Source organism: Ischnura elegans, chromosome 6, assembly GCF_921293095.1.
Source record: "Ischnura elegans chromosome 6, ioIscEleg1.1, whole genome shotgun sequence".
Classification (NCBI taxonomy): Eukaryota; Metazoa; Arthropoda; class Insecta; order Odonata; family Coenagrionidae; genus Ischnura; species Ischnura elegans.
Genome location: NC_060251.1, coordinates 20,422,620 through 20,437,561, shown reverse-complemented (window position 1 = coordinate 20,437,561; position 14,942 = coordinate 20,422,620). Strand labels below are relative to the sequence as shown.

The 14,942-nt window shown below is 38.4% G+C and overlaps 2 protein-coding genes across 4 annotated transcripts in view; one reads left to right on the top strand and one right to left on the bottom strand.

The window, feature by feature from the left end:
* Window positions 1-855: 855 nt before the first annotated feature.
* LOC124160167 (40S ribosomal protein S14a) lies at window positions 856-2,316 on the bottom strand. 3 transcript variants are annotated; one of them, XM_046535926.1, is made up of 4 exons: window positions 2,217-2,316; window positions 1,786-1,943; window positions 1,592-1,679; window positions 856-1,135 (listed from the first exon to the last, which is right to left on the bottom strand). In XM_046535926.1, the coding sequence occupies exons 2-4, from the start codon at window positions 1,932-1,934 to the stop codon at window positions 917-919; spliced, it is 456 nt and encodes a 151-aa protein (XP_046391882.1). In that variant the 5' UTR covers window positions 1,935-1,943; window positions 2,217-2,316; the 3' UTR covers window positions 856-916. The 3 variants fall into 3 exon arrangements, with proteins under 3 accessions (XP_046391882.1, XP_046391883.1, XP_046391884.1); XM_046535927.1 differs by lacking the exon at window positions 2,217-2,316 and adding an exon at window positions 2,153-2,213; XM_046535928.1 differs by lacking the exon at window positions 2,217-2,316 and adding an exon at window positions 2,127-2,151.
* Window positions 2,317-2,363: 47 nt separating this feature from the next.
* The window catches only part of LOC124160511 (zinc finger SWIM domain-containing protein 8), a 53,921-nt gene continuing 41,342 nt past the window's right edge, over window positions 2,364-14,942 (top strand). Inside the window, exons 1-2 of the mRNA XM_046536370.1 lie at window positions 2,364-2,372; window positions 2,500-2,824. Coding sequence (XP_046392326.1) covers window positions 2,364-2,372; window positions 2,500-2,824 — 334 coding nt within the window. The remainder of the gene's footprint in view (window positions 2,373-2,499; window positions 2,825-14,942) is intronic.

Genomic DNA, 14,942 nt, shown 5'->3' with positions numbered 1-14,942 from the left:
TTCATACAACAGTTGCCTATAAATTCTTTACATATACGTTAATTTTTAACAATCATTTCCCTCAACCAACTAGCATCAAATCCATCATCTCTCTCTGCAGCATTGCCACAGTAGCAAACTTCAGCCTCTCGTGAATTTAAGATTGAATGAGCTTCTTCCCTAATATCTCATAAAAGATTACAAACTAACAAATGTTAACATTACTTGAGGAATTTTTTACACAAGCATGTGCTCCTTACCTATTAATATAATGGCTAGGATATGAGTTATGGCTTTCAGGCATTTCTCCACATTGTGTTGTCCATAGGTGACGACAGTTTCTCCAGTCATCCTACTGGCATCTTCTACCGACCTGAATATGCCAGCAGAATACCTGGAGAAATTCTAGTCACCTATGGAGAACACAACAGGGAGAAACGCCACACAAAACCTTAGATCCAACTTGACAATAGCCATTCAACTGCAGAAAAAATTACTTTAAAAAGAAATGTTAATCCTACTGATATCTTCACCTTTAATCACATACACTTAATATTGACCATATTCACTTCCTGCCACAAAAAAGGAAGGAGTCACTGATCGAACTGAAAGTTTAAACTGAGATCAAGTCCACATTTATGACTAAACAAGAAATTGGCAGATTGAAGTAATAAGATGAAAGTAGGTGCCAGATAATTGATGAAGTCCAACAAACATATCAGTTTCACTGACCTAGAACCCACTTAACAACAAAAAGGGAACACCTGGCGGATTTATGTGATAGAAGTAGAGTGAGCAGATGCATGCAATTAATTACCCAAATAATATAATGGACAGGTAAGCTAGTCAAAAGTAACTTACTAAAACACAGAAGAGAATGTTTGAAAACGGAGTTTATTGATGTTACGAGCACATGAAATGGCTTTACATAAAACGTCTAGAGTCGTCGACCACGACGACCTCCCTTCCTTCTCGTGGAATCTGATGGAATTGGAGTAACATCCTCAATCCTGCCAATTTTCATTGAAGAACGAGCCAGAGCCCTCAAAGCGGACTGAGCGCCTGGTCCTGGAGTCTTGGTCTTATTGCCCCCGGTGGCACGAAGCTTAATGTGCAATGCCGTAATTCCCAGGGTTTTACACCTTTCAGCTACATCCTGTGTGAGAGTAAAAGGGATGGTTTTAGATTGGGAGCACTAAGTTTAAATAGCATTTAGAACAGATAAAGTAAAATATTATCAATACATATTGCGTTTATCATGATAATTATGGCCTCAGGTAGGTAAAGGTTACGCAGTTGTCGCAAAAAACATTCTTATCGTAATTTATTCCGTGCTCATGGAATGTCTTCAATGGCTTTACAACACAAATTTTGAATGGCGTGCTAACAATTTGACAACACACTAATCGCATACTAAATTTAGGCACCAATATGCGACACGTCCAAGCATTCGGAAAACAAACGGGAACCATGCAAACTTCAACAGCAGAATTTCACCCCATTTTAGTTTAGGCACCCTCTCCACTACAACACAGTAGCAAACGATATAGAACTAAGCTGAATAAAGCCGGGTCTAAAGAACAGTAGAAAACCCTAAAAATAACAAATTTACCTGAGCAGCCAACATAGCAGCGTATGGAGATGCCTCATCTCTGTCGGCTTTAACTTTCATTCCTCCAGTCACACGAGCGATTGTTTCCCTAGAAGCATGATTGGTCCAATGTTATTGATGAGTAAAATTAGACATTGACAGAATCGTTTACCCCAAATCAAAGGAGGCTCGACTCATCGAAGAAACTGACATACCTTCCAGACAAATCAGTTACGTGTACGAAAGTGTCATTGAAGCTGGCAAAAATGTGCGCCACTCCAAATACCATTTCTCCCTCCCTCACTTGTGGTCCAAGGGACACTTGGACCTGTTCTTGCTGAACTTTTCCTTTGCGGGGAGCCATTTTGCTTCACTGAAAAGATATTGTATTTCAGAAACATTGACACTCAAACATATTATGTGAACCAGGCATTCGGTCATGAACATAGGAACAGAAACACGGTAAGAAAACCGAGTGTTGATGTTGTTGGGACACCATTAAGGATACCAATATACACTAATATCTACATTAAAATAGAAAATTGGAATTATCTACATGAAAATTGTAGCATAAAAAGAAACCTAGGAGATAGGATGCCGGGAAAACAAACGAGATTTCACTGAAAGTTAGGTGACATGTTCTTACCACGATTTCACGGCGAAAGAGGAAGTTCAACAATCGAATATAGGGTTCCGGTTGAATCGAAGGAATCGGATGTCTAGTCGAAATACTTCGATAGTCTCGATCAACTCGAGCTCCTCGATATATTCGATATTCCTTCTCAACTCCGCCATGTTTGTTGTTGTCTACTGACTATACGAAACAATAATCCTTGACTAAACAAGGAGGTAGTCGTCGTTAGGTTGTGTGAATGAAACGACATTCGTGTGAGATTTGATGAAGATGGAGTCTTAGGAATTCATATTAGTACAAGGAAGTGGTCTTCGGATCGCTTCTTTTGAAATTTAGGTGTCGTGACCCCTCTTGTGGGTCAAGGCAGAAGTGTCAGCTCGTCTTGGAGTTTGCTGAGAAACTGGCGGGTCGACTTGTGGGAAGTCCCGGAAGGGACGGACCAGTCCAGATATTTTGGGACGACTGCGATGGTTACTCGTTTGAAGATTCCGATAGGTTTGAGGAAGACTCACTATGCAGCTGGATAAGCGAGCCAGAATCTTTGTGCAACAATTGGCGGGGTTGGAGAAGGAATATAGGCTGCTCTGGACCTGTTGGAAATTTAAGGAAAGCAGCTGAAGGTAGGATTTAATTAGTTTTAATCAGAATTTTACTATTACCATTTAGGTTTAAGGGATTGAGTATGGATGCATCTTAACCATTTTGTTTATACCCCATCGCTGTGGGAAAGCTCGGTGTAGTATTTTATTATGTATCTTTTACATGTAGGATTTCTTAAAGTATGTGTAGTTTTTTATATTGATTGGTGTATGGGATATGAGTTTGCCCGTCAGATTTATCCATACGTGAATCATTTGGTACCAGCGTTATAAATGAAGACAGTGAAGTCCGTAGCTGTTTATTTATCTGCACTTGTGCTTTTAAGTTTAATCAGAATGCTGTCAGCCTGTTATTGGTTGTATTTCATTAGTAAGTATATGTGAGTTAAGTGTTTCTACGTGCGTCATATGTTTGGCGTCCTCGGAGCCGAAGGCCTGCATCTCTCGGGAACGGGATCGTCTTTAACTGGTTCTGACGGCAGCTGTTTCTGGATTCATTGACCTCTCGGCCTTCATGCAGCTTGGTTCACAACAGATGCCCCCTCCTTTTTTCCTCTCCTCCACCATCGTTAATGCACGTATGACGGCTGCAGTAGAATTTTGGGATTTTAAATTTATTGAAATTTTCGAACAAAACTTTCACAGCTTACAGCAATGTCTGCCTCTCGTACATGCACCTCAAGCCTTTAGCGTTCTCTAGTGGAACTATTTCAGGGCAGGATTCATTGCATTTTCATTTACCTTTGGATTTAAAATAATTTCCCACTTGTTATTTTTATTTTGATCGGAGTGAAGTTAATGTTCACCTACGAATCGACCGCATTGAGCGTTCCTAGTACTGTCTCCGTTTCAAGTGATAAAGTAGGACACTCATTTTCAGGAAATGGCCTCCTCTGTTTGATATTATTGTTTGGATTTCATGTGGCCAGCATTTTCGTGTTCTCTTCTAGGTTTCACGAATGGACTTCCTATCCTCGGTTGCAAGTAACGTAATTGCAAAGTCCTCCTCTTTATCCTCCTTCTTATATTAATTGTACCGAATGTTAGTGGAAGTGAAAATATATCATCCTTTTTTGTTTTTTTAGCTCCTCGAAGTACTTACTTTTTGGCCATTTCATAATACTGCCTGCATAGCTTGTACGACTATTACATTTATTAGGTTTTGCGAGTAATTGGCTTGTCGCTAATGCCAGTTATAAGTCCCGACGAATATTTTCCATTTACATATTCTATTTTCGCAGCTGATATTTGAGTGGTATTTTATTACGTACTCAAGTTTATATCTACTATGTAATCACGCTAATTACAGGCAGTCAGGTGTATTATTAGATGACTTGAGTACCTAGCCGTAGAGGTGAGAACTTCTCCGTGCCAGGTACTGCAAATACGCGAGTTACGGCCACAAATCCTTGGTTTGTCGTGGAATGAATATTGAAATCGGTGTCATCCTTTTTAACCAAAGTATTTTCCTTCCCCAGTTCAATATTGTATTAGTGCGCCTGCTTTTTTCGCATTCCCATAGTAAGGTCGCGCGTTCATATCTCGCATGCACGAGTTTATCTATGATCCGGACCTAGGTTTCTTTTCATTTTTTGTGCTAATCTGGCGCTTTACGGCCTACGGCTATTACTACCCCGTGATGGGGTTTGAGTGTAATGCGCTTAGGAACATCTTTCTTTCCTGCTTGAGTTTGTGTCGAATTTGCTGTAAGTACGAACTCAAACATAAATAACCATGACGGATAATCCGGGCACTCTTGCTCATTTTTTCTTTACCATTGAAGTCAATTTTTTTCTGTTCAACCTAGACTCATGTACAGCGATGTTTACAAGCTCGCAGAATTGTAAACCTGAATCGAATCCAGGTCAAGGAACAAATTAAATCCGGATACGAGTCCAAGTACTACAATCTTTCTCCTCGCCCAACTTACTATTACCAGCCTTCCCAGAAACACGACGACACCCTTGCTCGTTTTCGTTACACAGGTGATTTTAAACTTTTTGGTGAGTCCTTGGGTAGTGTTAACTCAAGAAATTTAATCCGCCGATTCTTACTTTGCTTACGCAAGTTCACTCTGCCTGGGCTTGCGAAGATTGCCATTTTCATCCTGTTTACATATAAAATGCATAGCATATTAATTGCGCCCGTTTTTCTATTTTTAATTTTATTGGTTTATTTTTCCTGAAGTTTAAGCTATTAAAAATGAAAATAGCCATTCTTGCTGACTGGGAGAAATAGTCGATTTGCAAATTTTTTTTGCCAGCGGTTTCACTTGGAAGGAGCGTGATGTAAATAGGGGTTCATAAGTAGGTTGGGCTGTAGTTAGAATGTTAAAACTGAATCCTACAATACAAGTTTTCAAAAGAGGAAAGAAAGGGATAGATGTAATTCTCGATTTTCATATTGAAATTCATTTTGTTCACTTCTATTTGCCCATTAAGTTGCAGGAAAATCGCCGGAAACGATAAAAAATGTAACTTCATATTCATGAGGGCTCATGATTCAAGAGATATTTACAGGGCTAATGGCGTTAGCACTGTGTCGGTGGGACATCACATTGTCTGGGGTCATGGGTTCGCACCCTGCGCGGGTGCCACTCCGCTCGAGGACCCGGCTTCCAAGACCCTTGCTAGCTTGAGGTTGAAACCACCTCCGAAGTCTCTGGAAGGTAGTCGTAAATGTTTACATTCATCCTACTTATGAATCCCTATGTATATCACGCTCCTTCCAAGTGAAACCTCTTGCAAAAAAAATATGTTTACGGCCTCGCATGAGTGTAATGTCTTACCATGGTTTCCTATCCATTTGAGTCACGATTCGGAATTAGAAAATCGTGGAAATGTCGGGTAAATATTAGATAATGGCGAATGTCAGTGAGATGGTCGGTGGCACTCCAACCCTACAAAAAGATAGTTCTTTTTCACTTTTTGTTCTCATGTTCTCAAAAATAGAATACGCTTAATAAATTCCTCCTACTTTTTATTGCCCCACTCTGGCTGGTGTCATCACTCTCGTGCTATTGTACTAGGCAGAACACATTCTCTCGTGGCGAGTACGTTAATATACCTTTTTCTGTTTGGTGGAGCTAGAAGAGTGTGAAATTTTCAAAGATTATCCTATTTATTAACTCTAGGTTCCCCTGAGAAGTTAACTGTGAAATATTGACGATAAATTTTTTGTTTATTCATTTAAGATGTTAGGCAAAAATAATATTGGTGTGGTTTCTCAACTTTCATTTGCACCTTGATTTTGGCCTCTCCATGAATATCATCCTTCTTGTGGAAATGCGATTTTCAAGGACGTCTTGTAAATTCTTTTACACAACGTATTTAATAATACCCGTATAAATTGTATCGTTCGAAAGCGAAAAATTAATGAATGACCTTCCCGGTGAATATTATTGGTAATTGTTTCTCGGGCTCTACACAAAAATTTCTAGCTATAAGCGTTTCGTATTATTGCCGTTCTTTTTCCATTCGCGTTTATTTCGCGAACTCGAATTTCCCTTGGTATTTGTATGGCGCTCGGTGATGCAGGATATTATATGGAACCCTGACTGTAGGGTAAGAATACCCTTGATCACCGGGATAGCGCTAGAAATGTCAGTATTCTCGTAAGGAATTCCATGTAAAAATTTTAGTTCTCTACATTTGACCTAAGGATGAGTGGGGAGTTATTCCACCAAACGTCAATAGTGAGGAATTTATTTTCCCAGATTTTTAATGATGAGGCAGAAGTTGTTCATCGCGATATCAAAGGTAAATAGAATAGTAATTAGCGGAATGCGTCAGCTCATTCTTATGAAAGGTCCTCCCGATTTTTTCGATTTTCAAAATATTCCTCTCATCGCCCTCATAAGTATTCATGCTTGGCTTAACCTCAAATCACTCCACCATTTACGGGTAGATGATAATACAGCGATTCAATAACTTATCCTAATATATCGCCATCTCGCGGTCGTTTTTTTATTTTTCCGTGTCGTCTTTTACTTTAAAATGCTCTTTTAGTAATTATCTAGTAGCCTAAGGGCGTCGGTTAGATGGAAAAAACTGTAGGGATCTCCACCGTGGCCACTAGCATTACGACGACCAAGTCAAGCGAATGTTTCTTAGGTTGTACTTCAACTGCCGTTAAGGGTTTATTAGGGAGGTGGTAAAAACTATTATCATGTGTTTCGTGGCGATGGGATCATTATCTGTGACCCGAAATCTCAAATTCATTTTATGAATTCGGCGTGTGAAATGGAAAGATAAGTTTAGGCAAAAAAATTGTTTCCCAATGCTGCCATTCCCGCGAAAGTTGAAAATACGAAAGCGCGGACATTTACCGCCAACTTTGCATGATTTAATGATATCGTTAGAGTTGGTTCGTATAATCTTTCTGGGGAAACCTTTCGTTGATTGAATGAATCGCGTACAAGAGTTCAAACAACAATGAGCCACGCTAGGACATTGAGAAATGAAGAGGAGTAGCTGGGAAGCAGTGACCCTCACGGTAGGAGCTCGTGATGTCTTCAACTTGTGTACGAAACGGGTCGACTTTTCGTGGCGAATACTTGTAAAGTTGCCAAAAAAATGAAAATCGGAAATTGTTTTTATTTTTCAAACTATGTCGCAATCGACTAATCAAACAAATTGGTGACAGATCCTAATTCTGTCAAAAGTAAGAAAAAAAGTTAATTAATATACGCTGCAAAAATCTGTTTTTAGGTGGGGAAAACTTATTTTTTTCTGATTCCTGTAAAATGTTTTAATTTTAAGTTTCTTCTAACGCAAACATAACACTAAACTCACAACATATACACATGCGCAAAATATTAATTAAATTATTAACTGGCTGGTTAGGGCTAACATGCTTTAGGGCATGATGTGAATGAAATTCTGTCAAAAGTCTTCTTTGGCTTGCTTTAGTGTTCACGTTGTCATCAAGCTATTTATGTAGATAAACATAAGATAAAAAAGTGTTTTAATGCCAAAAGTGGCATTATTCTGTGACTAGATATCCCGCTTTCATAGTTCGGATTCCTAAATTGTATTACTTCTTTGCCTTGACTGTCATCTCCTATTTATATCTGAAGAAGCTGATTGGTAAAATTCGTTGTGAATCACGCTTAGCGGGTTGACGCTTTTCCTAACTATGCGGGTAATTGCCCTTCACTTAATGTTGGTTATGAATTAATTATTTTTTATCTATGAACTTACTCTGCTTATCCGCCATTGCACTCTCGAGTGATTCCCCCTCCGCCTTCCTAGTAATTCGTGCGAATTTAATTGAAATCTGCATTCGGGCGAAGAATTCGTGGCGCCGGATTGAATTAATATTATTAGTAGGAGATTTTTTTCGTAGCTGTGATTTTGTGAACCAATTATCTTACTGTTTCTTGATGGCTGTTATTTGAGCTCCATTTTAAAATCTTTTCCTCATTTTTACAAGGCCGAGGCGTGTTTTCGTACTCGATTATTTGTGGAACTCTTAGCTGGCTACTCCCATCTCGAATCCAAAAGAAAAAAAAAATATCATTGCGGCTGACAGTTTGAAATTTTTAATGCGCACTTCATCTAAAACTCAACGTGCTAATTTCACCTTGCAGAGGCACTCAACAAAAGAAGTAATTAATAATTATTAGCAATAATAAAAATATAAAAAATATGCTCCCGCACCTCGGGAGTTTTTGCTTATGGGTGTGCGAAGGCTTCACCTGGGATTCGAATCCGAGACCCGTCGTTTTGTTATCACGCGCATATCTAGTAGGCCTCCACGCTCTCCTTAAACACAATAATTATTTTCGACCTACGCATAAATCGGCATGTAATTGACATCAGTGGTGTAACTAGAAATATTCTTGGGGGGAACGAGGGTGGGTTAGTGGGGGCTACCCCCAAGGAAAGTAGGAAACAGGGAGTTCAGGAAAATTTTGAAAAATAACATGCCTGAAAATGATTTTTACATCATTATGACATTAAAAATTTGACTTTAAGCAGATGCAGTCAAAATATTTCAAATCCAGACAAGATTTTAAAGTAATTTTTTGATTTCTCTGAGGCGTTGGGGAGGTATACATCCCCTCATCCCTCCATAGTTACGCCATTTATTGACATTATGATTATTATTATTTATTATGATTGATGGATCTATGTTATGATTCATTCCTTGAAATTAGCAATAATTAGCTGAAACATGGTTCGGTTGATTATGTATTGGCGTGGAAAATTTAAGGTTATTTTTGTGGTAGAATTGTTACGCATTTCCACTAACGTTTATTGTAACGCTTTTCAAAATTATTTCGCGTGCAGTTGAAAATCACCATCCAGGCCTTACTGTGCTTCCTTCTGTGCTCGCTTGAAAAAGTGGCTAGCACGTTCCAACCGGTTTTCAGCTGTGTTGATGCATGCGGTTAATGCCGTTGACACCACCGGCCAGTCTCGTTGTTATGGAATGGGTGGCTGTGTTGTCGTTGGCTTCGATGCTTCAAGCTTCGTTCCCGTCTGATGCTGATATGTATTTCCGTTCGGCCGCCAGGGATCTGTGTGGTGGTCAAAGACCATGGGGTAGGATTCCCTAGCACATAGTACGGAAGTGCTTCTCCGTGGAAAATGGTCAGTCTTTGTGTAAACCTAGTGGTTTACGGGCCGCAGCAGGTCCTCGGGGAGAATTAAAAGCTCCCAATGAACATATATCTTGAGAGATATGGGGTAAATATGATATATTTCTAGTTTAAACCAGAGGCGGATTCAGCATCAAATTTTGGGGGGGGGGGTCATGACCTGGGTTCGGGGGGCATGGAAACCCCCCCGGGAGAGAGGGACGTTTTAACCGTAGGGAATGCTTTGCTCTACGATAAATGCAGCTCAACAGCTCAATGCAGCTGCAACTTCTCTCACGTTTTGGACTTGTAGCCAGGTGTTTGCGTATGCAATCCCTTCCCTCCTTTACAAGGATACAAAAACTATTAAACTAGTAGAAATTTGATAAAATTTGGGAGGGGGGAGTCATGTCCCCTAGCACGCCTCTGAATCCGCCCCTGGTTATATCATCTTGATTTTTTCATCGGTCATAAAGTAAACCGCTATAAGATTCACTTGTGCCTCAAATATGAAGATTTTTCAAAAACCATTCATTCATGAATAATACTTGTAGTGAAGAAAAATTTTCTTGTTTAAGATTCTTGTAAATGTTTTAAAGTTCTACTCTATGTAACCCTGAATATATTAAAATATTAGCATAAGTTTAAAATAGTTAATACTCCTGGAAATCAAGCCAATTCCAGCGGCCCAAAGAGAATCCATCAACTTTTGTAGTTGGATTTGTCGCTAGACTCTTGTTACGCTGATAGATGGTGCGGGATTGTTCATTAGTTGCGTCGATTTCAGGGTTAATAGTGTGAAATTTCCCATTCCCAAAATTGTGCAAATTTCACTTCGATATGTTATATTAACGGCCCTAGTATTTTCTCACGTATTGTAATCTACACGTGAGTTGATATTAAATGAGAAATAAAATAATAGTTGGTCAGAATACGTTTTTATAACACCTTTTTGCATTGTTCGCTCCAGGTATTGCCATTCCACCGACACAGTTCCTACTACCTGTAAGCGGGCTTCCATTAATTATGTGCGTTGATTTAAGCGATTTTTGAACTCCCCTCCCCCTTATTGTGGTATCGTGTGATTAGGCTCTACCTCCTACACCTCCCGCCAATCTCACGTGAGATTATTATAAATGCGTATTTTCGGTGTACGTACGTTAATCTATGCCTCATTGCGTGGGATTTATTAATTATGCAATTTGTTTAATTATTTGTATATAATATTAGTTAATACTATTTTTTAAGATTTCCAAGATCGCAATTTTACACTTTCTTGCGAAAAAAACTTACGTGATACTTTCCAAGACCCGTGCCTTGCCCTCACGTGAGATTGGGTGAGAATCGACTTGAACCCTTCCCCCTAAACGCCTGAGGTAATTAATGGATGCCTCCTTAAGCTGACAGTTTTAATATTTTTTAATTCGAGATTAAGCTAAAATCAACGCGACAACAAATTAAAACTAGCAGAGACTCCAAAAAGGAAGTCATTAATAATTATTAGTGATAATGAAAAAAATTAAAATCTACACCCGTATTTCCGTATGTTTTGCTTGTGGGTGTCTGAAACTTACAATTAAATGTTGTTTTTCCTAATTTATTTTCCTTCCTCAGAGCCCGGCTTAGGCAACAGCCATTTAAAGATATATATATGGGCAATAGATATTTAAAGCAAAACTATTCATCTCTGGAGATGAATAGTTTTGCTTGAAATATCTGCGGTGAAGATCATACTCGACGAGAAGAAACACAGCCATGCCGACTTCTTGATCTTAGTGTCGCGATAATCTCGGCGCGTTTTACGGCGATGAAGTCATCATCGCCGTTCGCTCAGCAGCACATAATCGACTCGTTATTGCAAAGCGCAGTCGTTTTGTCACGCCCTCTTTTGAGACTCGTTGACGCCTAGATTTCATACCTGGGGGGTGAGAACGGAAAACGTATTAATATGAAGCTCGATAGAGTTAGGGCCTGTTTACACGGTACATTAACACGTACGGGTCAATGTCTAGATGTATGAATGCGAGAATGAACCCCAAAATGCACCGTGTAACCACCCAACTTGTGAAAATGCATGCACAGAAAATGGAACCTGTTCTAATTTGGTTCATGCATTCGTACATGTTCCGGTCCACAAAAATCACTCATGCAAACAGACATTAACTCGCACGTGTTAATGCATCGTGTACACAGGCCTTTAGGATGCATCCTCTGGAATTACTTCTATTGTTATCATTCGGTAACTGAAAATGCAGTCATTGATGGAGCGATCAAAAGACCCTGGGGGAAAACTGTCGATTGAATTCCGAAAACTATTTGTTCTTTCTTAAGCGCTCGCACGCAAATACTCTTTCGTTGAATATGCGAAATAAATCATTCGCCCTGACAGGGATTCGAACCCGGATCCCGGTTCGAGGCGGATGATTTTTTTCTCAGTATAATTTCGCACATTTTGTGCATTGCGAGTGAATCCGTAAAGGTATCACCGTAGCTTGTCCCGGTATATTTACATTACTCTGTCGCTGTTTTAGATCCATTTCAATTCCCAAAGTTTTTAAGTACTCGGGCATAAAATAGGGTTCAATTGTGAAACCTATTATTTCCGTCATAGTATGTAGTTAATTGTAGCGCGGGATCTGGGTGATACGGAATAAGTATAGTAGCTTCTATAGATTGCGGATATGCTTCACTTGGCCAATCTTGCAGGATTGGAAAAGAATATAGTGTAGTGTCATTAGATCTGCGTTAATATCTCTAATCCAAGTGGTTCGTCGGTCTTCATATCGGCCCTGGAAGCCTATGCCCTGGTCCGCGTAATTCATTGAGGATGTGAAGGTGTCAACGTGGTGTGATTATTATCTTGAAATTGTCTTTCCACTTCATGATTGGAGTATTGTTGTTTTAGGAGGAAGGTGTATTTTGTTTCGCAATGAATAAATATTCCGTAAAAATCGTGAGAAGGCATAGGTAATTTATAGAGGTTGCATTACTTCGGTTCAATAAGTTGTTTTTGCCTTGATTTCCTGACGTATTTCATGTTTTAAACTTACGTGATCATCGTAATAATTTAAACATTATGGTACATGATTTTGCTAGATAGTACGGAAAGTATAATCAAGATGAAATACGACCCGTTTTGCGGAAGTAATGCGTCGCCTTGATGATGTTGCTCCGTGAAACCATTTGAATGCGGATAGTTTTTCCCGCATGTGACAGCGGCATTAAAAATATATGTACGCAAAGGTGCTAGTCTGTATTTGTTAAGAATCACAATACCTTCACAACGTTGTTCATCACCGAAGTGGCATAATAATTGACTGATACAATCCTTGCCGAGAAGGCGTCTGTTTTCAAGTTGATACCATTCATATCGGAAAGAAAAACATTAACTCTTCCGCATTCGGAGTAGTAGTTTCGTGAAAATTTTAAAACTTCTCTGTCTTGTTATTCTCGATCGTCGTCATAATTTTTTTGCCCGGTTACTGTTGTAACAAATAAAGGACACGTCAAGTGAGGTACAAAAGCAGTGCAAAGTAATAAATTGATTGTTCTTTAAAGAAACCAGGATTTCTCTTGGAATTGCGTTTCAACGTCCTCGGCTTTCTGTTGGTTCCCATGGAAGAGCTTGTCGATGCGTGGAAATAAATTTACGATAGTAATAGGTTGTGAATTTCATTTCCAAAAAGGCTATATGAATTCTGGAGCGAATTTACTGCTTCCAGGAGAAACTGAAGGGTGTCATTTTCATGTATACATAATATTTTCTTTAGCTTATTGTCGTAATAATTATAATTTTTTCTTCTTATCTTGACCTCGTTTAATACATATTAAAATATTTCATGGAGTTTAGGTCAACGTATGTTATGCAAACAAGTTATAGTCAACGTTTATGTTTATTTGAAACCATCATCAGGGCTTAAATTTGTACATATTTATTGATATGGTGATGATGGTTTTAAATAAATAGAAACGTTGGCTATAACTTGTTTGCACCTACGTTGACCTAAACTCCACGAAATATTTTAACATATAATCAAGGTTGATTGATTTAAATCACTTTGATTTAAATCATAATGTGATCTATATGTTTGATTTTTAAAGAGTCAAGAAAAGGAAGCTGTAAGTAAGTGCTGAAAAGCGAAACCGGTCGTTTTAATAAATGTAAAATTGTGGAAATTGCTCCTGCTTTTTCATTTTCATGAAGCTGTAAGTGTATAATTTTGATTTTTATTTCTTAATTAATACAATGAATCGACAGTTATCAGCACAATTGTGGCTCTTAAATAGAAGTGATACTGTAGGAATGCATGTAACATGAAAATTTAAAAAAATGGCTTTGGTTAGAATACTAGTGTATCCGTTGAAAAAAAATTGTTTTCTGATTTAACTTCTAAGCGTAGGCACCATACAAAGTTGCAATTACAGAATTTTTCTAAACTTCATATGCTTAAGAACCGCATAATATTGCACATTTGATACTTCCAATGGCAATTTTATATTATGCTGGTGTAATTTTTAATTTGATACCATTGGCATTTCCATAGTTCTCTCCCCTGATTGACTAAATGTTGTATTAAGTTTAGAGTATGTTGCCTCTTATTGTTTCTGCAAACGATCATTCTCCAATATGCTGCCCAAATAGTTAGTTTTGCAAATAACTGAATTTTTGATGAATGGAGAATCATAAAAATCTCATTTAAATCAATAAAATCCGATTTAAATCATTAAAATCTGATTTAAATAAAAAAAATCAACAAAAATGATTTTTTTGAAAAAAATCGTGATTTTAACAACCCTGCATATAATAATTATTGGAATTCGGCCGTGATTCCTGGGAAAATAAAACTAACCGTTATCGTCACTGTGATTCACCATCAAAAGTTTTTAAATTGGTGATTCGGCTGAAAATTGTGACTCTTTTTGTGAAAACTTTTCGTTAAAATCACCAGGTTAAAATCACTCCGCTTCCCCGTTTCGTCGACAGGTGTTGCATACGTTCCAAGCGCTGGAAAATCAGCATCGCGCCCCTTTTCGCCAGAAATTAAACTTTAGCTGTCCGTCTGGCAGGTACGTCATAGAGTTACAAGTCTGGTAAATAATTGTACAAATGGTTACTTGGTGGAAAATAGTCTTACAATCGGCTCGCATAGCCGGGGAAAATCCTTAAGATCGGAAGGGGTTGCAAAAAAAATGTTAAATGAAAAACGCATTGATTCGCTAACCTTAATCAAGATTTTAATATCACTATCAACAGCCTAAATTTTTTATATGCCTGAATAGTTTTTCCGCATGTTACAGCGGCATTAAAAAAATATATTTACGCAAAGTTGCAAGTCTGTATTTGTTAAGAATCACAAAACCTTCACAACGGTGTTCATCACCAGAGTGGCATAGTAATTGATAGATAAAAAACGTGGCGAGAAGGCGACTGTTTTTATCTTGGATACTATTTGTATCGGAAAGAAAAACATTACCTCTTCCGCATTCGGAGTATTAGATGCGTGTATTCTGACCCGAATCTTCTTTTTTTACTTCCTGAATCGAATTAACGGATTA

What these genes read in the sequence shown, in the direction of transcription:
- LOC124160167 (XM_046535926.1), bottom strand. Translation starts at nt 1,934, where the DNA reads ATGGCTCCCCGCAAAGGAAAAGTTCAGCAAGAACAGGTCCAAGTGTCC. An exon ending in GTAACTGATTTGTCTGGAAG is followed by an intron (nt 1,680 to 1,785) that starts GTATGTCAGTTT and finishes TCATGCTTCTAG; the next exon opens with GGAAACAATCGCTCGTGTGA. An exon ending in CTGCTATGTTGGCTGCTCAG is followed by an intron (nt 1,136 to 1,591) that starts GTAAATTTGTTA and finishes ACTCTCACACAG; the next exon opens with GATGTAGCTGAAAGGTGTAA.